This window comes from Rhea americana, unplaced genomic scaffold (genome assembly GCF_003343005.1).
Source record: "Rhea americana isolate MKP2758 unplaced genomic scaffold, rheAme1 scaffold_328, whole genome shotgun sequence".
In the NCBI taxonomy this organism is placed as follows: Eukaryota; Metazoa; Chordata; class Aves; order Rheiformes; family Rheidae; genus Rhea; species Rhea americana.
The window spans coordinates 390,527-416,935 of NW_028186455.1; the positions used below are offsets into that span (position 1 = coordinate 390,527).

The 26,409-nt window shown below is 37.3% G+C and overlaps 1 protein-coding gene across 1 annotated transcript in view; it reads right to left on the reverse strand.

The window, feature by feature from the left end:
• DAB2IP (DAB2 interacting protein) overlaps nucleotides 1-25,561 on the reverse strand; it is a 216,833-nt gene extending 191,272 nt beyond the window's left edge. The window contains exon 1 of the mRNA XM_085310844.1: nucleotides 25,381-25,561. Within this exon, the coding sequence (XP_085166970.1) occupies nucleotides 25,381-25,438 (58 nt within the window). The 5' untranslated portion in view covers nucleotides 25,439-25,561. The remainder of the gene's footprint in view (nucleotides 1-25,380) is intronic.
• Between the last annotated feature and the right edge of the window lie 848 nt (nucleotides 25,562-26,409).

Genomic DNA, 26,409 nt, shown 5'->3' on the forward strand with positions numbered 1-26,409 from the left:
GATGTGTGATGTTCCCTCGACAAATTCTTGCTCCCAACAAATCAGTCCAGAACACCATTACCAAGGTTCTGTGTTATACTCCCTAAAGTGATGTAGTTCTTACTTTCCCTGCTTCTGGAGCCGTTTTTTACATTTGAATGCAATTTCTGGGTAGCTGCCCTCTATGGTTTTTGGTAGTGCACAAGATACAATATAAAATAAATGTAGTTTAGAAAAGTTTAGAAACACAAAGCCATTTTTCTTACAGCGCAATGACATTTAGTTTATTCTATCTGCCTTTAAGTTATATAACTCTATCAAGGAGAGAAGAAAAACGAAAGATGCTACAGACATTTATATGTAACAGCCCCTAAAGGACAAGTAAATTCCTTACGGGAAGAACTTGGCTTGAAAAGACAGAATTGGACTAAACTGAAACCAATAGGTTTTATGCTCCTACATGTTTAACAGCGTGTGTGACCATGCAGTAGAATATTTCTATTTAGAGAGSGGAGGGCTTCACTTTAGATACACTTCTGGGAAATGCAGAGGAGAGGATTACATGAAAGGAACACCCAATGACAGCAACACACACTCTGGTGAGGAGGCTGCGAAAATAAACCACACTGCTTTATCCTCCACGTATTCTTTTGCCTCAACTTCTTTTACGTAGGGCCTTCTGYGCTCAAAATGATCTTGCATATTCTGAGATATATCTTCATGTAAAGACAGGAATAAAAAAATGTTAGCAAACACTACAACCAGTTAGTCCCCAGTGGGTCATTTTATTCCTATCTTTACGTGAAGGTGTATCTCAGAATACTGCAGGTTGAAAGCAAATCTGAAGGAGATTCCTAGGTATCTGCACATAGTATCTCTACAATCCTATTGCCCTGATTAGTCCGTCAAATTTTAAAACCTTTTTTCTAATTGTACTGCTAGCATCATACCTTCCAAATAATGTCTATACTTGACTTGCTCTCATTAATTTCCTGGGGTTTAATAGAACACAATCTAAAGACAATTTATTAAGAAGATTAACTTTCAGAAAACATGCTTCTCTGTGCTCCATAAAGCACTGCAAATTTATTTGCTACAGTCAGTAAAATTCTGCTGCCTAAAGCTGTGCAATAACTCAGTAGAGTTTGAGTGGTAACTGCAGGACCCTTAGAACAGAGCAATTCAGACTATCAATTAGAGCTGTGTTTGGCCCCTACAGATATACCATAGGTTAAAGCAACTTCTACACCTGTAAAAGCAGGAAAAGATTCAGAAATAAAAGTTTAGCAATAACTTGGAGGGTTTCTGGCTAGTCTTTTGTGTTTGGCTGGTGAACCCTACCTTGCTATGCTGAAGTGTGGCAACCAGGACTGACTTGTTGAAGTCAACTTTGTAGCCTACTATGTTTTTGTGGAAAAATCAAGGAAGACTGTAGTGTCTAAGATTCACCAATAAACAATTCCTTAATAGGTCACCAATTTATTTAACAAATGCAAAATGCGCAATAGAAAGGCTCTGGGTTTTAAATGTGCATATTCCTCAACCACTGCTGAAGCTAAATGAGAGAATGTAGTAAAGTGGCAGGAGCTTCTACCCCTAGCAGTGGTCTGCTACTCAATGTTGAACAAGTCATTTTGCACCTCTCCAAAGACAGGTAAATTGACCCTTCATAAACACCTTGAGAGTACAAATATTATGTAAGATCTATTTATTATCATTACTCTTTTTTTTAAGTCTGCCAGTTAAATAACTTCAAGGTTAGTTTCAAATAAAGAAACACAGAAGTGGCACTTCCACCTGCTGCAGTTGGAAAACTGCACAAACTGAAAGTGATGGAGGTGACCACGAGAGTTTCCGGGAAGCACAGCTGGCAAGTTCTGCATAGCTCTCAGATTGCCTCCATCAGAAATTCAGTGTTACTGATATTTCCAGATGGAAAAAAATGGAAAAATGCAGTGAGTGCCAGAAAATATTTCTGTTTGGGCAATAGGTCAACATTGTCTTGTGCAGACTGCATATAATATCTGGAATGCAACTTCAGGAAGATATATTAGGGAGTATGGAGCTTATACAGCTTTGATTTCTACCATATCGTTACCATTTTTAAATCTGTACACTGCTGTCATCTAGTTTCTTAAGCTTCCCTAACCAAAAGGAAAACAGACTAGATTTTTCATACACTAAATCAAGACAGACAACAGCTGGAATAATTATGAATTTGTAGAAAGGCTTTAAGTATTTGGATACAGGACCCTCAAGCCACACTGCATATATTTATTCAATAAAATCACTTTTATTTAAAACAGACCACCAAAAATGATCTTATATTTAGACTGCATCAAAGAAGAGCTATCACACCAGAGATTTCTGTTGACTTACRATTTTTTTGAAGTTACTTGTATTTGAGAGGTAATTATTATGTATCTTTAGAATACTATTGGTCTGAACACCAATAAACTTKTTTTATACACTGAATAAGCAAGATATGCAGGGGATAAACTGTAAAAGCAGTATTATACCAGGATTTAACTGTCTACTGAGTTGCACTTTACTGCTCTAGCATTGTACAAAATAGCACCTGCTTTCATTACTAATAAAACATAGCATTAACTACTCAGAATAAGAGAGACCTTGAAAATGTGCCCAATCAATGTACCATGCTGGCTTTTTTCCCTTTTTTTTTTCCTTGTAAGGAAACCTAAAAACCACTGATGTGTATTTCTTTAAGGTCAGCCGTATCATCTTTAGGTTTCTCTTAGGTCTCTTCTATTCCAATGTTGTTGTTCATGACTTGTAGACTATAGCTAAAACTATAGTCAAAATATGCCTATCAAAATAATTAAACTGATTGCCAGCAGTTTTGTAGATTTTAACTCCCTGACTGGATTTGTGATAGAAGAATAAGTCAGTTTTGGAGATTCAGCCAAATGACCCAAATATTCCAGATTGGGATCCAAATCTTTTGAATTTGTASTGTTAGAATGGAATTCTCCAGGGATTTCTAGGCATTTCCACTCCTATTTAAACAAGGAAAATCCTAGGCTTCTATCATTAATAGCTGGAAAAGAAATCTATTTGCCCTCATCCCTCAGTAAGAAGGATTTAAGCTTYTCCTTAACTCTCATCTTTACGAAATATTCACATTTTTGTCCAGAGGACAGGTGTACATGTTTTCATCTTGGCAGTTCTCTTGAAATTTTCTTCAAGATACAACTAAATCACACCAGGTTTCTAGGAAATTTTAGACCATGCTATGCTTTTCCTGCTTCCTCTGACAAGCTGAGGCATGGCTCTGAGGGCAGGCTACCTGCGCTCTCCTCCCCTTTCAAAATGCCTTCTGTYGTAAGAGAGGCTAGAACAAGCCACGAGCTTTTTTAGAGAAGTACAAACACAACTGACAGGGGCTTCCACCAACTTCTGACCAGGGTATTTAAAACTTGCTAGTAATAGTCCAGCCCTTTTGGCAGCACTACATCCATGTAGGAAGAAAACACATGAGAAAGAAGCAAATCCAACAAGGACAAGAACCATTCAGCAGCCACAGCAGCTGCATGCTGAAAACAAAATTTTCTTAGCAGAATTAATTTTCTAGCCTGGTCACTGGCAGCACCAGCTTGGGGCAGGCATGGACTTCATAGCAGGCCCAAGCATGAGATGGCAGCCTTGAGACCTTGCCTGTATCTTCGACAAATAACCTGTACGGCCACAGGCAACTCCATTAATCTTGCTGACCTTTAGTTACTGCTTTGTATGCTTAGAGCAGAATTCTTGCTCCATTTCTGGAGTGCTTCCTAGCTGTGGATGAAAACAATTATGTGACGAGGACAGTTTGGAGGTATTTTTTAATTGTTAGAGACAGTCTCAAAGATCTTTATCTACCAGTATTTTCCTGCAATACCTCACTAAGAACATATTTGGTCTGCTGAGCTACCATTAAATTAGTTTTCCAGTTYTCTGAGGCAAATTGTGATAGATCATGAGGGCAGGATTTAGAATGTGGGTTGAACAGTCTTGTGTGAGAAGATTCCAGTTGCAGAGATAAAGCATTAGTTAAACCTTATAATCGTGGAGTTGTTAATTTTTTTGCTAAGAAAAGCAAAGCCAAGATGAGAGTTGGCTCCAAAGATTACACAGTGTGTGGTCTTCGCATTTAAAGAACTCTGCAAGGCACTCACTCATGTTACATAAATTACATTCACAAAGCTAGACTCAGAATAATATTTATAAAACCAAGATCAGCAGACCTTTTTGTAATCACCTGGGTACAGCATTCATCTTTCACAAGAACTAGCTATAAATTATGCTAATCAGAGAGACATTCAGAAGATGAAGAATGGTTGACTGTGTAATTTTAAACAGATTCTCTCTGAAGAAAAAAAATTGGGGACATATAAAAATATAGTGTTTCAGTGAACATTCATTTAAAAATTTAACTTACCTGTTGTGTGTCAATAATATAAAGGTTAAAGCAGTATGATCAAGAAATATAAAACACATTATTTTAATTCTGTGAACCTTTTCAGCTCTACCTAATGATTGAAAAATATGATGAAAATCTTGCTATACACAGATGACATCTTAGGCACCAATCCTGACCACTCAGATGAAGCCTAAATGAAGTGGTCGTAATTTTGCTTTCAAGATGATGGCCTTATCTCTGAATCAGTGCCTTACGATTGTTCTACCTTAAAAATAAAAAAAAAATGATAGTAATGGAAAGAGATATAGGTTCCTCTCTAGGTTCTTTGGGGGTAGTTTTCAAAAATATTTAGCTTTAGCCTTTCTCTAATATACTTTATTAGTAAAATATAAGTATATTATACTTATATCAGTGGCAAATTCTTCTGCACTATTCAAGTAAGATAGTGCCTGCTRAGCACTCAATACTCCTAAGAAGCAACAGGTAATATAAAGTATCACTGTGTGTAAATTTGGGGGTTTCCTACAACACCTGGTACCTAATGGCAAAAGATTTGACAACTCTCATGAATGCAGATCTTGCACATCAGGTATGTTATCCCTGCCTTAGAGCGAGAGTTGACAGATGTTTTCTTTCAGAAGCCGTATTTGTGCCTGTCCCACAACACRGGATCTTCTTTGACCTTTGCCTGTACTACCCCAAGGGCACTTCTGAAGAGCGGAGGGAGGTTAGGGGAACACAGCAGGGGAGGTCGCTGTCTGTGAAGTGATCCCATATTTCAACCTAGGTTCTGTATTAAAGTATAACAGAAGCACAGCAAAAGTAATATTCCATATGYTTTTAAAAATTCACAGGATTTGAAGGTGAAGTACAGGAAATCCCAGTTAGGTAGCATACCTGACAACTCTATTTATGGATGGATAAAGAGAAGAAAGGAAGGGTAAATGACTTGCCTAAAGCCACAGAACAAAACAACATATAGACAGGATTAGGATACAGGACATAGACTCCGTTGTTATCTATGTAACTGCTTTCCTCCATCTGTCTTCGCACAGGCTTGCTTTTCCTAGAACCAGAAGCAAAAATATCACAGGCTTATATAAATGCTAATCCAGTATTTTACAGAGTAGCATTTCTCCACTCTTTTTGCTCAGGTTTCTCTTTAATCAGTTAAGAATATTTCATACTTCACTGCAGTACAGAGGGTGCTCTGTGCTTCCTTTGCTGTTCATGGCACTTCATAAGGTGTATACAGCGAGTGCCTGTGACTGCGAACAGGAACCACTTACAGACCCTTCACCTGACTTCTGTGTTCAGGTGATGTCAAATTCAGATTCCATGAAATGAAAATCTTCTGGTTAGAGCTTATAACACTGAGTGGCCAGACTTCTGCACGATATTGTCAAGAGTAAAGATTCAGGCATTTTGCAGCCTGGCCAGTGATACCTGTTATCATAGACTTTAAGCCATCATGAAATCTACTTGTTTATCAATTTTTTACGGTTTACGAAAGATTCTTTGTATGAACACAACATCACACAACACAAATACTTAGCACACAAAACTCCATTAACAGGAGTGATGTGCTACCTAAAATTAACTATGCACTTGTCTTTTCAGTTTCTATAGAACATGTGCAGTGATGCAGATGGTTGACAGCAGTGAACAGATTATAGTGATGGCTGTAAAACTTGATGACTGTTACCAAAGGCATCATATGGCTTATGATACAAAGCAGCAACTGAAAAAAGGGGGGAAAAAAAAAACACCCAAACCCAGAAAAGATTTCCAAGTTATCCTGATATCCTGATCAGGGCAGTTTGCAAAATAGTTCTGTCATCACACCACATGGATCACCATTAGTAAAAGTCTCAATATTRATTTCAATACTGAGGCAGACTTACCATAAAAATAACAAGGGAATAAATTTGCTGTGCACTAGGTAGTAGTGATAGCAAGGATGTTTAAAGCTAGTTTTCTGCTAAATAAGTCAATAAAATAAGCTTGCTACCTTAAACTTTAATGGATACTAGTTATCTGAAATCATTAAAGGAATAAAGCCATGAATGATATAAATGTATTCTGTACTAGTCTGAATCAATGTCAAATGGAGATTTAAATTTGAGGTGTGAATTTTACTGCTCAGGAAAGCAAGACTGATCAACTACAGTTATCAGAGACAGATGCTAAGCAACTYGCTCCAGTATCACTGGGCTAAATTACTGCAGCTAGATCTCTGTTTCTCTGTTGCTACAAAAACGGTTTTGTACTCTGTATTGTTATACTGAGGGAAAAGCTTGACAAAGGAAGCTGAAAAATTCAGTAAAATTCTGTCACTTTCAACCATAAGAACACATTGCTCCACCTCTACAGATGAAATATAAGAGAATATATATAAGAGAATGATATCCACAATATTCTATTCCAGATTTCTCTATTCAAACTTCTCTCTTCTGACTGTTGCCTTTGCTCTTCACCAAGCTGGCAAAGCTCTCAGATTCCTATTTCCTCTCCCTCCTCGGAACTGCTGTGACTGGAACTCCAGACTTTACAAAGCCACGGTGATTTACTGAGACCAGCTCTACTTACTAAGAACCCCAGCCAGTAGAAGTTAGCCTAAATGCACTAAGCAATTCACAGAATGAGATAAAATCCCTCAGGAAAGTTTTTGAGTAGTGAAAGAAGAAACAGATAGTGAAGGGTTGACAATTTTCAGTGCTCCCTGAAAAAGACAGCAGAAGTAGAAAATTCAGTAACATTTCTATTAAGATGCACATCTACCCATTTACTAGCTGAAAATTAGGGCTTAATTAATTACAGATCAGGATACAGAGAAGTCCTGTTCCTTGCAAGGCCTCTAGAGAACAGAACATATCCACAACGTCTGTAGGAGACGGACATTTAACCCTTAAACGTTACAGAACTTTCAAAATATCCATATGTTACTTGGATGSAAATTCTTTTACAGTAGGAGGAATTTAATTATAATCCAACTGGGAATATGTTTCTGTGTGTTAGTTTTTGATTTACATTTYACCTCTTACATCAAAATATGTACATACATAATTAGCTTTAAATATTTAAGAATATCTCTTGATGTGGGATTCATGATACTGAACATGATACTAAAATGTGAAGACTCAATTGAAATGATTTACTGACAAAACACTAGTATTTTCAAAAACATATATACCTTAGCCAGTAAGGACTCTGCATAATTTATAAATTGCTATAACATTCGTAAGTTTACAACACAGAACATCTTCAGTTTGAATTGTATCAAGTAAAATTATGTGCTGCACTTCCTAAAGCATGACCGGACTTTGTGTATAAACGTTTTCGATTTGAAGAAATCAGAGCATATTATTAGATAAATTCTAAATTTAATTAAAAACACTGAAATGTGAAAGAGGCTAGAAAAAATGCAATCATTACAAATTTTGGAACTTAATTTCTATGAACATTTGCTTCATAAAGGACAGAAGAAAATATAATTTTTTCCATTCTGTTAACGACCTGCACTCACCCATCTTGGTTAAGGACAGTTAAAAAAAAAAAAAAAAAAAGACTTTTTATTTGTCATTCTACACAAAATGGTAATACCTTTCCAAACAGCTAACGGGARAGTGGTTTCCTTCATCAGAGAAAGAATGTTCCAGTGTTTTAAGAAAATAAAGATTAGAACTGCATATAACTGTGAGTAACAACAGACTTTGCAGAAGTTCACAGGTGTTTGACCAGTTTCGTTTTTGTAGATAGTATTCTTGTGTTTGGCAACGTAATCAGTATCAAGAGTCAGTCARCACAATAATTGCTTCCCCTCAAGATCATGATTCCTGTTATCAAAGAGGAGTTAAATTGAATGCATGCAAACCAAGGACTTCAGAATCACTTATTAAAAATGATTGAGCATGTAAAATGTACACACACAAGAGGAGGAAAGGGCTCAGGTAAAGTCACACGTAAAATTAAAAAAAAATCACTACACTTAGCTGACTTATTTCACAAATATGAAGTATTTATATATTGGAATCTAATCACTTAAACTCAGCGGTTCCACAACTACTTTTAATTCTGGTCACTTTATAGTGCTCCTTCTCCTGAAAAACACGYGTAGAGTGCATTTTTAAGATACTCTCCAGGCAGATGGTTTGTAGGACAGTTATGCTCAAGACTGAATACTGAATAAGGCTGAACACCCATTTATTCCTCCTCCACTCTTTGACATTTGGACTTCAGACATGAGGAGGGGAGAGAACAATAACAACAAAAAATCTTTTCTCATTCATTTTACACTAGTCCACAAGGCCTAGTGCAAATCAGCTGCACAGTAACTCTTCTCAGAGGTGTAACTGTTGAGACATTTATATACACGTGTGAGACAGGTCTGCGTCCGGACTGTTCCTCTGTGGCAGTAAACCTAGCAATAGCAGAGAAAGGAGTTGGAATAGCACACCTTTCCTCACGAGCTTTGGGTGGTCTGGATGTCCGCAAAGCGCTGAGCAGTGGTATTCAGAAAGATAGCTAGCATTAGCTATCAAGATCATTAGCATTCTACGATTTTGTTTCTTTCTGTTATATCTGTGGTCAGTGCCATGGAAAGATGCACCGAAATAGAGAACGCAGAAGCCTTCATTCTTCTCTCATTTACACTAGCACAAAGTTAGTAGTACTCCACTGCACATCATAAAAAGTGGAGTGTGAGTGACAGCAACTGCAACGAGTGCTGGACAGGAATCTCATCCGCTACAAAACATTGGGGAGAGGGGTTAAAAAAATTTTCCCTATTTCTCTTTTATAAGCATCAAATGTCTGAGGTCATAAAGTCAGAAAGTAAATCAAAAGGCCTGTAAGAAACCAAGATAAGCTTATCCAAAACCTTATGACACATCTATATGTGGAAAATTCTATAGTAGTACCACAGAAATTACTGTCCTCTTTATCCATCCAAATTTTCCTACAGCCATAAAAACAAAGCAAAAAGATACCTTTGCAAATGAAAATGCCTTGTATTCACAGTTTGTATCTATATTTCTGCAGGTATGTCTTGGCTTCTTGCTACCATGCCTATCAGGATGCAAAGTTAAGGTGCCTATTTATAGTTATTTTGCAGCCACAAATGCTTAGCAGTGGAAATTCCACATATAAACAGGAAATCTGACACAAATACAACCTTAACATAACTGAATTACATTTTATTTTAATTAATAGTTATTCCTTTAAACCAAAACAAGAGTAGGATCAGAAGGACATCTCTACAGACAGGGCTAAAAAAAAAAAAAAAAAAAAGGAAAAAAAGAAAGAAAAGAAAGAAAGAAAGAAAAAGCTCAATACCTTCTGCACTACTGCAATCATCATTTGTGCTACTGTTCCCAAAGGAGGGAGAAGGGCTAATGCTGACAAAGTAGACCAGGAAGAGGTACCAGAAGAGTTTGGAAAGAGCTGGAGGACAGCCAAAGGCAGCACCCACATATCAGAATGCCTAGTTCTTGGTGTCTGACAAATCTCTTTTCGACCTTCTTGACCAAAAATACTAAAATATAGTACTGGAGACATGAACTTCCTCTGGTGTCTGCTCTCTTTTCATCCCTAACAACATAAAATGAGAGAATCTGGCATATTCTTTCTTGGACTGTTATGGTATTGACATAATGGTGGATGAAGCTCAACAAAAGTTTGTATTTTCTACCTCAAGTTTACTTCAGGCTTAAAATATGAGGGAAGAAAGCCTTACCTTGTTAAATGAATTTGGAAYTGAGTCTGGCAAGGGATGTTAAGGAGAACAGGAAGGGCTTCTTCAAATACATCAGCAGCAAGAGGAGGACTAGGGAAAACGTGGGCCTGCTACTGAATGGGGCGGGGGCCCTGGTGACAAGGGATACAGGGAAGGCAGAATTACTGAATGCCTTCTTTGCTTCAGTCTTCACTCTAAAGGGCAGCCCCCACGAGGGGGCTCTCCAGAGGTCCCTTCCAACCTTACATATTCTATGATTCTAATTTGTAAGTGCTTTCCAAAACCTGAATGGCCTACTTGTGCTGGCGACCCCTTACAAAGGGAGGAAAAGCTTGTTGTCATGAAGCTCAAGACTAAAACAAACTTGTGYTGGTTATTCCCTAAAGGAAACTGCTTCTTCCTATCTGTGGAGCAGTCTGAACACCGTGCTTTTAAAACCAGGGAGTTTTTATAAGCTCTATGGCTTGAAAATTTGACTCTTGATTCTCTTCCTTCCATCCTTAAAAAAAAAAATATTTTTCACTGCCTTGAAAATCTTGCTGTTGGAACATCCTCTTATTCTATAATTTCCACATCTACAATACTATTCAGCACTCTCAGGAGGAAGGTTCCTGTTATCTTCTGATACCTAGCAGTTACTCTTCTTTTGAGGAATACGGATTTGGGCATTCTTTTCTTTGCTTTTAGAAATAAAGCCAAGCAGATAAAGCTGTAAGGAARCTGAAGAAACCATACGCACTAAGATATGAATCTGTGAGGAATTCTTTAAGAATAGATTTGCTTCCTCTTACTTTCCTCCATGAGTTCACCCACATAAACTGTATGAAAAGGACTGGCCTTGTATATGTTATCAGCATTCTCCATTTCTTTTTAATCCTATTAATAATTATCACAATTTCTCCAATTAATCCTATCATGAAATTCTTCTGTGATAATCTATAAAAACAGCCGTAGGCATTTCATATGCTGCAGTTTGAAAAACATACTGTCCTAATCTAAACCACATCCTCCTTTTTTAGTGAAAGGTATTATGGACATTTCAAATACTACTCTCTTCAAACACTTCTCTTTCTAAAGGTACCTATCTTTGGCCTCTGATTTAACTTCAGGAGTTCAGTTCTTCTACACTATCCAAAAACTATCTGATCTTAGTTCTATTAGACATGYGATTGAAGAACAAAGTATGAGACTCATTTCCAGTGAATATATTCTTTGCCTTCAACTCTGTGCTACATTAAGTAAAAATTGCAATATGAAAACAAGGAAACCTCYTGTCCTGCTTTGAAGCTGCTGAGATCAGGATCAGAAGGTAAAAGGACTGTACAGGACTTCAGCAAGAAAACCCAGAAAATTTGCACTATTATTACACGGACCTCTGTTATGCTATTCGTTGTTGTAGATTTCCTTATTATTTGATATATAAGCATGTATACACACACACATATATATAAACATATGTATGCATTATGTAAGTAATATCTACAGAGATTTGTTATTTCAAATATTAAAGAATCTTGCCTTTAATAGCTTTACATTCTATAGTGCACTTCAGGTTTAACCTTTTTATCAAATTACTCTTGGCTGTTTCTGCTTCATTCTTGGCCTGTAGAAGGCCCATACGGCAAAGTCACCACAGCAGTTTGCCAACTGAGACTCTCCGGTAATGAGAGCCTCAGAAAAAAGCACCCCGAAGCCTAAATTAATTCTAGCTTATAAAGGAGGTGCAAGTCTTCAGCTCGTGGTTACTAGCATCACTAATGTGGTTCTGTGGTTATTCTTCTATAGTAACTCTCGGCACAACACCCAGACAGCATTTAGAGTTCAGATAGCAGCCTTCCGCTTCTACCAATGCCAAACACATCAAGGGCAGCCAGGCAAACACAGAAGGCCAACAGCAAGTACAGGATAGGTTTTGGGGTTAATTTTCAATACAATGCACTGTATCTTTTAGCAGATTACYAAAAATAACAAATAAAAACACTACAGTTCTAACCAAGTTTGATTTAAACGTAGTAGTTAACTAGTTTAAAGCATAAACTCTAAGGACTTGAATGCTGAACTAATAAAATCAAAGCAATGTCACCATTGCTTGAGATCCTTTTAGCAGTTCAAAAGTTGCTATTATTTTCATGTCTTATGGTAATAGCATTGCCTTAAACATTATAAAAGTCAAAGCGTAACAAACTGTAGCTTTGTAAAAGATTGCTATTTATAAGGACTGGTTTGGAGGAAAAAGACAGAAGAAATTAGCTGAATATTTTTTGGCAAATAATTCACTCAGTAGAAAAATCTGATCACAGTCACCCAAAGGCCATTCACGTAATTGCCATATAGCTCTGTCTAAATTTTTTCAGGATAAAACTCAGAAGACTGAAGGAAGGTGAAATTACTCATTTTCAGTCCCTGTTCCACTCACTGCGTATGGTTCAAAGCAAAGTGTTTACGGATCCGGGGTCAGGGGAACTAAGGGTAATCCACCCCCGATCATGGTAGTTAGCCAAGTCTCCTGGGAGAGAGGAGCTGATGAGGATTTAAATACCTTGAGAGAAAGACGGACTTTCAACATTTCCATGAAGAAATTCCAGATCAAATGTGCTTTTGCTGATTTTCAGTCCTACGGCTGTTCTCCAAAACAGTGTTTCACGTAACCTGAAACAGAAACCAGGAATTCTCTGGTCTACTTGTCCTTGCCACTAGACTATCCCAATCTCTCTAAAGTTCTTCTCTCTTCATGTTCCTTTTCTACTTAAAACACTGGCTTCTATGCTTACATCTGACCTAAAAGGAGGCAAGATAGCCTTTTTTTATTTAAGTATCTTGATTTTATCTTGTTTGTTGATTTTTATAGTCTAGTGGCAAGCCCCAGTGATGACATCACAGCAGAAGGCAGCATCTATCTAGAGGAGCTCAGAGCCAGCAAAAATACTCCCACGAACACAAAAATAGTTCCTCTTACATTCACTTCTTGGCAAAGAAACAGTAGCTTATATAAAAAGGTAATAGAAATAATTATCACAAGCACATGCTGAGTACTTTAATGTTAATGGAAGTATTTCAACACTCTGGCTCATGTCTGCAAATGGGAAGCCTATATTGTAGGCAGGTCAGATCTATCTTAAGCTGCAGCTCAYTGAAAAATCTGCTGATACAGACACCAGGCCCCAAGGACGACAGAGAAAGCCGCTTTCTTTATGAATTAAGTGACARTGACCTCTCCAAGAAAATCTGACAACAAAGTCAGGCAAGAACAGTTGCACTGGAGGAAAAGAGGAAAGAAATCCGTGTGGGGTTCCTGAATATTAAGCTGCAAATGCACAACAACATTGTTGCATTTTCAGAGTTCCCACTTTAGCAAGCAGGCACTTTCTCTTATATTGAAAATGAGAATTTGTGATCTTATAAGGAAGCAAACACTCCAGTCTGATGAAAAAAATAGGACTGATACTTTCCAAATTCATATGGACATGTCAGATGGATGATGCTCTCCACAGGAAAATGACAAATGTTCTTCCGCAATTAATTTTTTGGAGGAAGGGAAGGAAGAGAAGAGGGAAGAAGAGCAATGGGCAAGAAGAATGGCTAAGGAGCTAATTAGGAACACAGAAGATCCAATACAATTTCTTGATTTGATAAAAGCTTCCTGTGTGATGCTGGGGAAGTCACTTTTAATTCAGCTCCTTTTTACAAGAAAAGGATAACAGTAACGCATTAAAACTGGCATGAGGACTAGAGACCGAAAGGCTTTCAAATACTGCAGTATTGAGTACCACACTAGCACATTAGCAACAGGCAGGCAACAAAATGTTTTGCAGCTGCATGGAATCAYATTAAAGAGATACATTAATCAATACTAAGTTGTGGAGAATTTTGTTGAAGGATTCAGCACTAACCCTCTACAGATTATTTGTATTGTATTATTCAAGTTCTTGAACAATAAACTCTACCCCATGCAAAAACATGTATCAGAGTTAGACCAATACAAGCAGTATTCACACAGGACCGGTAACTCCTGTGTTTGATCAAGAAGAAATATAAAAAGCCAGTAGACTCTTAGCAAAAAATAAATGCACTGGTATAATCAGCTGGTGTTTGATTGAATGTATATATGTACATACATCTGGATTACACAGCTCTGATTTCACTGTCTCAGATACTACCAGCTAATGCTGACACTGAGTCACTATTGCCAACAGCTAAAAAACCTTCCACTATGTCTGGAATGGAAGTGATCATCACTTCAAAGTGTGGTGTTCAGAGATTTGACTCCCCCTGTCACTTTACTATAATCATGATGTCTGGTACAGTGACAACGACATTGAGAAAAGGACCCCTGAGAAATCTACCATTGTCAATATAATTCCACCAAAAAAAAAAAGACCTAGATGAGCATATATTATTATTAGCAACAATGAATGAGAAATAATTTTTCTGTTCCCAGAAATGTGATGATTACTGGGTTCCCCCACTTGAACTGGGACCTACCAGTTCACAGTTTTTTAGTGTCCACAAAATGAGAGAGACAAACTTGGCTTGTACYAGGCATAATGAGACCGTCATCTGCCTCTCCTCTATCCTAGGTAGGTACAGTGACTGCCAGGCAATGGACCGCATTAGTGTAGCACCTCTGTGTGGCTCACATATTCCATCTTTAGCTTGCAGCAACTTTCYTGATTAGGGCTTCACCACAGTAGGTTTTTTGTTATTAATGTCACTTTTGAAGATCTGACATTTTCCCACAAAAATGATTAAGTGAAATGTTATCTTATTATTAACCTATTTTTGTGAAACTGCAGATAGCTGTAGCTCTTTTCTCTATTTTAAAGAACATGAGCTCAACAGGCTTGAGTATAAGCAAGCAAGCTAGATGTAAGAACTTTTCTTGTTTATTTAAAATTGAGTAAATATGCAAAGTTTAGGTTAGATCAAGTATCAGTTACATAAATCCCCAACTCCTCTATTTGCAGACACTAAACATTTCTCTTAAAATACATAGGGCTTTGTGAAACTAACACACTTAGTTTAAATACAATTAAAATTAAAATATGAACACTGAAGAGAAAACTAGAAAACAGTTATTTGTCAAAAATAAATTACAGGAAAGCCTTCAGCACAAACAAAGTCTTAGAAATATGCATTATCAATGCTTGCAGACTTCTACTCCTTGGTACAGATGATAGTAACATTGCATAATCTGACTAAGTGGAAGGAAGGCTAAGATTCTGTAAAACATCAATATTTCATACACTCCCTTAGCTAACTTCACCTTGTGCACACAGATGTGACCGGCTGAAATGTAACTTACACAAAAAATTATAATTACATTTTGAAATAATAACATCAAAAAGTTAAGTATGTGATAACAGTAATGGTAGAGAGTCATGCCTACATGTGTTAGTGTCAGGCCTGTTGTTTTAAGGTTAAAGGGATGGCTATAGTTCCTGTCTAGTGACTGAGTCTACACCAGGAGGTCATTAGTGAGCAGGATTTAACGGGCTCACACACTACATCTTGCTGCCTGAAAGTGGAATGCACCATTTGACTGCAAATCCAGACTGCTGATAAACAGCTATGTTTAGCCTGAGATGCCAGTCTAAAAGGGTGATTCTATAATCACGAAAACAAGAGTCAAAATGCTTTTATTTATAAAGATTCAAACCCAAAGTATATGCTGTCTTAAATCATAATTCCACTTACATTGCACAAAGTTTGTTTTGAATACCTATTCTGAAACAATTTCTACACAAATGAGCAAAAGAGAATCATCATTCCAATTCTACTCATGTTTGGGGGAGTCATTAAAGAAATTCTGAGATATAGCACAGTCTTTGATCTTTTCAGGCACTRTTACACAGCAACTGCATGTTTACAAGAGAAGTATTCATCCCTAACCAAACAAAACCTCTATGCAARTGAAGAGTCAGTCTCTGAAATTCAGAAGTCCTTAACTGCTTACCTTTTTATGAGCAGGTCAAATTTTTGGAAGTAGTTTCTCAAACCAACTCAGACATTCCATGTTGTCTGTAGTGCCACAATAAACAGCTGCAAAACTTGTTGATTTACTTCTCCATCTTGTGCATATGCTGAATCCCCCCAAAAATCCCATGAAGGGAAAAAAACAATCCCAAAATCTACAGCAGAAGCACCTCAGTCCTTGAACAAAGCACAACAAAGTTTAACAGGGAAACAGAAAGGAAATCCAACCACAACTAGAAGTTTGAGTAAGAAAGAGGAAAGGAAAGCCTGTTCCTCTTGCCTGTAATTCCTGCCTCAAGGTGCCTCTAGAAGCAAAATTCACTGAGACTCCCAACTCCTCGGAGCAGATGGTATTCACACATTATTCCCCAACAGCAGCATTCCCGAGTCCAATCAGGAGGCAGCACTCAAAAGCCAAGTGCTTCCCAGACTCTGTTACAGTTTTCAATAGCTACAGCACAAGATGAATGACTCAGAAAATGAATAAGCAGGGAAAATAAAACACGCCTCTCTCAGTCAGAGACACAGGCAGTCAGTTCAACAACCCTGAGTGTACTGGGCATTGATTTCATGTTGAATGCACCTGTTTTCCCCTTAAATTCCAAACACTAATTACATTTTCCRAATCTTTACTTTGAGTTAGAATTCACAACAAGAATTAGATCTTTGCATTTTTTCCCCAGCAGGTAAGATAATCAGTTATTAAGCTTTAAAAACTATAAACATTGAAAGGGTAAAAAAAAAAGCTGTCCTGCATGTGTGTTCTTCCAGAAAAATGTTTTCCAGTTAATTCAATGAAACTGCCAATGTATCTAGTGCTAACTACATACAGAATTACTTTTAAGATCGAGGAACAAATTTAAATATCCTGTTGTAAATGGTATAAAAAGAAGAATGGTTGACTTCAGAACAGTTTCTCTGAAACTGACTGGCATTTACTCTGGTGTTGTAAAAAGTTTACCAAATTAAAATAGAAGAAATATATCTAAGAAGAAAATGAATCAAAAAGACTATCAGCTGCCAGGTGAAGTAGAACTGTTAACCGAAAGCTGGCCAAACAGAACCAGTAAACTATTCCCAACTGCTTTGCTTAGCTTGTATATCACTGCAACTGACTCATCTCAAGACCACTTTTACAACTGCACAACTCAATGCCTGGCTTCTTCTGACAGCTGCAATTGAGTAGTAAAGGATGATCTGCTAAACAAAGCAAAGTTACTTGTGGAAACAGATTTGCATAGCACAGAAGGGTTTCTCCCTGGAACATAACAGAGAGCCTTCCAAAACATACTGAAATTCTCTTTAGGCTTGTAACAGAAGATACTGCATGGAGATAGCAGTGTTTGATGTTCCATGCCTGCTTTCACTGCAGTCTACATACAACGCCTTTATTGCTGCCACTCAGAAATTAACTCTGGGTTTGCTGAAAACACACGCCAGTCAGCCAAGTGGAATCAGTTAATAAGTGAAGCTATTTGGGGTGAGAACCATTCTCCTAGGTCCTCCTGGGCATTTTCAGATCTCTSTCTGTGGCTGTAAATTGATCCTTTGCATTCCTATCTGACACATGAACTGTGAAAAACTATTTAGTGATACTCTCCCTTCTGTGAATAACGCTTTAATTGCATCATTGAAAAATATAAGACTAGTTGCAAGAACAGTAAAATATCATGAACACTGGTCTTTTATTATTTTAAGTCAAATATCTATCCTTTTCTCCTTTTGCAACAAGAGAACTATTAGCATCCTATTTTCCTTCTTGCAAAGCACCAAGCATCATGTTTTCTCCAGCTTGGATTAACTGCCGGACCAAGACTCAGCGGTATTGACTTCTTCCTCGAGTTCTGACCATGCAGAAGAACCAGCAATGTTCTAAGTATCGCCCTTGCTCTGAAAAGCACTTGTTACATAAGCCACGCGTGTCATTAAGTAAAAAACCCCATACATACAGCTGCATGACAAAAAACAATGGTTTGTGTTATTACATCTGCTGCAGCTGCCTATCAAATTCCCAACTGCCCATAGAAAAGCATATAAAGGTGTAAAATACAAAAAAAGCAGCATACTTAGATTTGGTAGGAAAACAAACATTTCTTGAAACTTAATTTTTGCAGACAGCTTTTGATAATTGGATTAAGCTCTGCAGCTGCCACAGCCACTGACTCACTTAGCAAGGCCCCAGAATCCTTATCAGCTGTAAGGATGCTTTGCAATTAAGTCTTTTACGTGTGCTAGTTCCTTAGAGATCTCAGAGGGGAAGCACATCTAAATGTAAATATTATTACCATAATGCTCCACCTGACACGATAACCACATTTATGCAGAGAAACCTCCTTGGCAAACATCCTAATCAAACACTATAAAGAATATTATAGTGAAGTGTCTTAAGAAGCTATTTATTCTTTATATCCCCAGTGTACACTACATTTTTAGAAGCAGATGTAAAGCATCAGCTGTTGTCAATCTTTCTAGACACCAGTGGAACAGGAAGCTGCTGTCGAGTATCTTACACATACGTGATCATGATGACCCTTGATTAAAGGTCTTCAAAATAACCCTTGACTTTTTGTCAAAATGTAGGTCTCAGCTCTCAATAAAAACTCACAATTTCTATTGCAGCTTCTCAAGTTTTTGTTGTCTGTCACTAGAACTGCATGAAATAAAAAAATGCTGACCTATACATACCTTAATATGTTGTTACTTGTCGGATTTTAATTTATCACCTCTACTTCCATGAAATTCTTTGTCTTCTCTCTTCCAAATCAAATGCATGAACAAAACATTTAAAATCTCTTGTCTTCACTACTTCTGCAACGTCATTCCGAGGAATTTTTGTAGGTAGCATCCTCTCACAGCCTACACATCTCACTAACATCAACGGTTATCAAGTCCACTGGATGGATTTCAGTAATCACAGAAGAAAGAACAGATTAATGGTGTATACTCTTCCATTCCATTTTATCATACTGAATTTCTCTCTCCAATAGGAGGCTGGTGCAGTAGCATGTTCTGTGACAGAACTGTAGCAGCACTGTATTTTACAGATGGAGGACCCCACCACAATGCCATGCTTTGGAATTGCTCTCTTTTACAGATGAAAGATCCCTCAGTTTATTATCAAAGAATTGAGCTGCTACTTCAACTATTTTCACTAAGTCCAAGTATGGAACATCATGTTCTATACCTCTAACATTACTTGATGGTTCTCCTTTACTGCATGTTCATAATCTGGTGGTGTGTCTGTTCTATGACTGGCTCTATCCTTAACAAGATAAAAGAAGGGACTGTATGTAAAGGCTGTTCATAATTCAATTAAAAACTTGGAAATTGTAAAAGCTACTCTGTAAAGCATTATATAATAATCTTGTTAATCCTTGGTCTCCTATTCCCTTGGMGCTTTCTGCATATATGATACTGTTGGACACTTCACTAAAGCTATACTGGATCTTTCTGTTTCATCACGTACTATAAACTATACTGAAATTACCAGAGTGCTGATATTTGTCTATAAATCTCTCTGCTGCCAATGAAATTTTGGGGACAATAGAAGAATCCARTTGCATCCTCCCACCTATATTAAACTCTGTGACATTTGCTCTACTTGTCACACAAATATTGTCAGTTTTAGGCAGATTATTTGTGACCATTTTCCAAACAATGATCTCTGACACATATCTCTATAATTTCTTTGGAATAAGTCCAATATTGGTCATATAACTTGTAGGATGCTCAGCAAACAATGTGGAACAGCAGCCTTATATTATTTGGGGGACGAAGCTGTCACTATTTTAGTGACATTGTCTTTTCTATCTAAAATGCAGAACTTTCTTTTTCCAGAGAAATTTATTACCTCCTTAAGTCTTACTTTCAGTAGAACACATCTTTCCTATTAGTTACAGTTAGCACCTGAATATAGTATAAGTAAAATGAAGAACACTACAGCACAACGTAGAGAAAAGGGGAACCACCCAAAATACCACCTCCTGCTTTTATGTACAGTTCATCATTAAATCAATCTGAGTTAATCTTCTTTATGGATTATACTGTCATTTATCTTTCTCTTTTCCATTTCTCCTACCCTCAAGCATATATTTCTGTACCTTTCCTTTGTCAGAAGCCATGAAAATAGACATAAGAACTATAACAAAAAAGAAAAGAATGATGCATAAGTACCTGAACACTTTATAACCCTCTGCTATTGTCAGCCTTGAAAACTGAAATTCACTAAGAAAAAGTATGATTTTAAAAGCTGCTCTTTAATCAAAACAGGCTTTGCTATTGCTGTAAGGGAGTATCAAGAAATGGCACACTTTGCTAAATAATTTGGTTACTCACAAATGTCTAGGATAAATATTTCTAGCAATAATGCACACCTTCTTTCTTCAATGTATTAAATCCAAAGAATTCTTTATAAACAGAAGCAAACAATATAAATGTTGGTTGAGGTAGRCAGAGAAAAGAAGAAATCAATTTTTAATGATCTGTGTCACAGGCCACAGTATAGCACTGCTTAATCATCTAATGATAGCTTAATATCTTTAATTGCGAACCTACTCATTACCATTTTTCTTCAATCCTGCAGACAATAACAGGAAATTAACTTTTAAAAACTACTACCACCAGAACCCATAACTTTCCAATATTCACTATGCACAGAACCTGAGTTCTTCGGCTCAACAGAGCTCAGATAAAGAAAGAATTAGTGCTCTGTCTTTCAAAAAATCCTGGTGAGCTGTTTGCAATCCGAGCAAGCCTACCAGAACAAGCCAATATACAGTGACCTATCCCCATTAGAAAGATAGCAAAAATGAACTAATTTTAATGTTGCACAAAAATATGTGTTGTGCTGTTTTCAGACTGCATTACATTCTTTTTCCCCTTGGAAAAAAATTCTGTATAAATGTCAAGCAAACTAGTTTTTTTTCTTCTAGATTTTTCTCCTCTTTTCACACCTCGTACTTTTTTGTACACCACATCTAAATCAAACCCTGCTTTCCCATCTAATCACACTGAATCTCATTTTCTCTGGGACATGCCAAATACAAGTGCTCAATAATACTATCTTTGCTTCCTCAGATAGCACACCAGACTGGCCATACCTGTAAGAGGTACTTAATGTCATTTCCAGGCAATGAACAACAAAATATACCTCTATTAAAATAGATTCCAGATCAAATTACCACAGACTTGGGGAATTCAGATCAGAGTAAGCTTTGTTCCAGAACAAGTTAACTTAYTTACAATGGTAAATTGTAAGCAACATACTTTCAAGTTTTGCAAACTCAGCTGCTAGTAGATGAAGAGGAGTGTACTTTCTTAAACTTCACTGTACAACACCTCTAGTAGTACCTGTATTTAAAAGGCAGGGCTTCCAGAGTACTGCACTTAAAATCAGTGCTGTTTTCCTATTTTCCTCCTTTCTCTCTCACTCCAATGCCTAAAACATGGTTTTGAAGAAGAAATGCTCAATCAGCTCATCTATTACCCACCTCTGCTGCACTCCTCTGCAATAGAATTTTTTCCTGAATGTGAAATTCCTAGTTCCAAGCTTTTCCTCTGGAACCTTCACAAAGGTACTTGTAAAGATTTCTTTATGCCTCAGTTTACCCTATTTTTAGTCTCATGTTTGTTCACTCTGAGTTCATCAAATCATCTTTATAAAATGATCATACCACATATCACATACATACATCTGCAGCAATTTCTGTTTTTCCAGTCTTTGCTTCTCATTTCCTCTCAATCAAATGAGTTATTTAATGCACATCAAGGTGTCCCTGAGACTAGGATTTCATTACTGCCCTAGTATACTGCTTGAAGAGCCCTAATTAACAATAGCAGATATAGGCCAGGCTCGGCTGTCATTCATGTAGTTTGCCTGGTTGCTTGGGTATGTCAGAGATTTAAAAAAATATGCCACAAATCTTACAATATCAAGGCACAGGAGTTTGATTCCAGCTCTCTGTGCTCTAAAATTTGCATCCGTGATTCACACTCACTCACTGTGTAGGTGGATATGATTCTACTAAACCCAGTAGTTGAGATTTGGTCTACAAGATTATTCAAAATGTCCATCAAAAATGCCATGCCTTTAAAAGCTTAAAACTAATACACAAAGAATTATTATCAAGACATACAACAGATTAAACTCAAGAGGTGATACCAGTATTCACTATAGATTTATAAACTGTAATCTAAGCAATTAGAAGATAAAATGAATGCACAACTCTCAAACACTTTGCACCCAAGACTTTGTACACAAATGCAACATCATATAAATCTTCAACTTGTGAAAGACTGCTGAGCTGTTACTCTTTTAACTGTAAGTGGCTATGGTACAGAAGAGAAATCTGCAGCTCTAATATGTCATCCCTCTGAAATGGGTAATTTAGGGTTATGGTTTTGGAATCAGCACATTCGTCAGCACTTTTCTTCCAAGAAAAGTTTTTTGCAAAAAGAAGTAAAGTAAACCCATTCCGGTACATTAAAAAGAACACATCAAAAAGTCAGAACTGTGAGCCATCATAAAGTGACAATAATCTTCCTTTAAATTCATTTCAGAAAACAGAAAGAAAATATTGAGGGGTGTCCTATGATGGTTTTTAAGAGCCTTATAAGAACCTACATCTTTTTGTGAGCCCTCGGCCTAGGCAGAAATGCTGAAGCTAACACATAGAGAGAAGTTACAGAACTTTCCATCTCTTTTTACAAACCTCAGAATGGATATCAATATATCAAACTTGTGTTCAAGCAGGGCAAGTAATATAGCTCACTGAAGAATCATAGTGAAAAAATACAATAACCAGTTCACCCACAGGTTATGATATTATTCCAGCAGTCTAATTTGTTCAGAAAAAAATCTAAGAAATGAGAGAGAGAGCTCCTCATTCTTGCTTGTTCCTCTATGGTCCTTCTAACTCATTTCATACAGCTTTATAAGCAAAAGACAGGACTGCAGGAGGCAAAAAGATTCTAAAGAATATTATTGCCACATATTCTTGAAAATAGTTATTGCTATCATTAATGATCTATTCACTGGGCAGGTAACAAGCAACTAAAAATGAAGTACCACTGGATTCTAAAATAAGGTAGATAACCAGTAAAGACCATCAGGCAGATCAAAAATGAAGTAATAGTTTTCATTCTGTCAGAAGAAAAAGGACTTTTCTTTGACATTTTTGAAGGCAAAAAAGGCATTTTACTGAAAGAAGTATAGAAATTTCAAGTTATGGTCACTTCCCAAGGCATTAGTATTTGTCACATGAGCAATACAGTAAATACAACAGTTACCAGGGCATTCACAGCAGTCCAGCAGCTGTCTGATAATAAAAGGGACAAAAGGGCTGTTTCAAGAACGACGGCCACCAGAAAAATTCCTCAAAGAAGAAAATTTTCCTTCCCAGCACTGCGCTGGCATATTTTTGAAGACTTCCTATTTACCAAATTCATGCAGAAGTAACGTATGGCATACCAGAATAGATGAATTTGTAAGTCCTCTGTATTGCTCCTGCAGTGCCAGCAGCACATCTTATGCAACTGACCTTCTAAGCAACACATTGTTTAACCCATTGGTTTTACCCTGGGATAGTTTAATCAAAGTAATTTTAAAAATTCTAAAAGGAAGATGGGGATTTACACAGCTAGGAAGGAGAACAAATGAAGATTCTTCTCTGGTACTTGGCACCATGAGTGCTTACTTATCCCTAATTTTCCAGTTTATGAACATTTCCAGTGTATATCCTCTTATCCAAATAGTCTATAGGAAAACAAGTTTCTATAGAATGTGACAGAATACACTTTACACATCTGTAGGGAAAAGGATGAAAAAAACTGTGTATCTTAAAATACGCATTCTAAATTTAGTGAGGCATTGTAACCCATTTGAGAAACCAAAGTCGTATTTCCCACAAAATCAAGACATTCTCTTTGTGATTCCTCACGTTCAGGTCTAATGTTTGGACAGGCAAGAATACTTGTTGATCTCTTTGTTAATATCAGCCCCAAATATGCATGTACTTCTCGGATAATCCAAAAACTTCCTGCTACAAAAAAGGATTCAGTTCTATGTCCTAGTAATATAAGGGGAGATGTAAGACATTAGAGACAGATGCTGTTCCTCTAGAGACTATTTAATATAACTGCATAAAAAGAGAACAGAAAATTGAAAGTAAAAAGTGTGATTCTTCCTTTCTAATCTTTTCATGCAAATATTATCACTTGAAATCACACTGAAATCTGTCCTTGATTATTTTAGACAACTCAACTTCAGCATGGCACAGAGCCCAAAGTAAAGCTGTGCTGCCCACTTTTATCTGTCCAGTCAACTGTTCACATATTTTAAATATTACCTCATTCCCTTAACCACATTCCTTCCACCCAGTTTTAGGGCTACTGTGGTATTACCACCACAGTTAGGCTGTACTGGAAGCTCTACGTTATCTCCAGAGAATATGTTGTGGGCAATCTGTAACCAGTCCTCGAACCATATATAGGTAGGAAGCAGAATATTTTATAGGTTTAAAACTGTATCCAGAACAGCACCAACACCTATTAAAGAGCTGAGAATCAATTTAGTCTAAAAAGAGTGTAAACAATCTGTTGTCCTCAATGCAGCCAATCCAATCTACTAACAGAGAATAAATAAGACTTGCAATTACAAACAACTTTTCACTCCAATTTTATACCTTTTATCAGCCTTCCAACAGACCGGATACCAGTACATCAGTATGTGGAATGCTATAAATGCAGGGAATAGCTGCAATTTTAACCATGGGCTTTAATTCCAGAGTGAATTCATGTGGTCCTTAGCTAAATTTATCCTTCTAAGTAAATTACTCACTGTAACTGCCTTTAGGAAAGCTTTCTGCAGATAAAGAAATTGCTTCTAAATGCTACATTTGACAGCACATAAGGCATAAAGTTACATTCTTTTCTCATTGGCAAAAAAAAACCCCAAACTCCGTAACGTAGAATGCGTAGGCTCCTCTTCTTTCTGCAAAGACTGTCCAGGAGACAGGCTAATGAGAAAAGCACCAATTTTGCTTGATTATTGCTTCTTACACCCTGTACATATCAGCCTACTCTATGTTTATCTCCAAACCCTGTAAACAGTGATTTCTAAAATAATGTGAAGTACATTATCACATTCATTTCTATTGATCCATGCAGAAGACAGTACAAACACATGCCTAATCCTGTGCCTTAAGTAGGATGTGTAACTCAGACACTATCCTTTTTTTTTTCTCTCTCTCTCTTTTCTATGTTTTCTACTTCTTACCATTGGAGTTGTCCTGGTCCAAGGGATTATCTGGTTCCATTACTTCAAATAAAAGCATCCAACATGCAGTCCTCCATGCAGCAGAGGCATAAAAACACAGCAGTTGCCTAAGCTGATTCACCTGATTTATGAATTAGTGCTGCATCCATAAGAGGCTGTGTTTCTTCTTTTGTATTACATCTGGCTGCTTTTCCAACTAGATGGCTGGGTATTACAGCATGCAGGCCTTTTTCCAGCATCCTCTTAATGCATTATATTTAAAGTAGCAGCAACCTTTTTCTCCCCTCCCCCAGACTAAGTTACAGTAATGTAACTAGGCTGAGCTGGCAGAGAGTGGAGCTCATTCAGAACAGGACCTGCAAGCGTTCTCTGATTCGTGTTGCTGCATAAAGAGAATGATTGATACAATAAAAAGTAAGTGAGGTTTGCCACAGTACGGTATGCACTGCAGAAAATCGCACCAAAACCAGCATAGGTCTTGAGGGCTTGGGGAATGCCTTGCTGAAGCCACTATACCCACCCCCTCACACACAAACACAAATCATGTCCTGTTCCCTCCTCCTCCTCCCCTCTGCTACAATCTTTTATAACTCTGGATCTCCTCCAGCAATAGTCTGTTCCTTTACTCAGTTTATTATAAACTCTGCCATTCCCTTGTATCCCTGGGGCTGTCTTGGAAAGGAAAGAGGCTGTTTGCAAAATGGATAGACCAGCCACTGCCTAACAGGGAGGCAATCCAACGACTCTGCACTGGGCAGTTGTAGCTCGCTGCCGCAAGAGCCCTCTGCTGGATACCTTTCCCTAGATTTACTTCCTTTGACAAGAGAGAGGCTGCTGCTATCCATGGATTTTTAAATAGCTTTTCCAAACAAGCTGAGGTGGAAGCACAGGCTTTCCTAGAATCATATAGCAGATTGTATCAAGAGTCAATAACTGAAGACTCTTTCAATGGAGACAGCATTAGCTGGCGGCTAGATCACTGTATTAGGAGTCAGGCCAACCTCATTCTGCTACTGGGTCTAACATTAG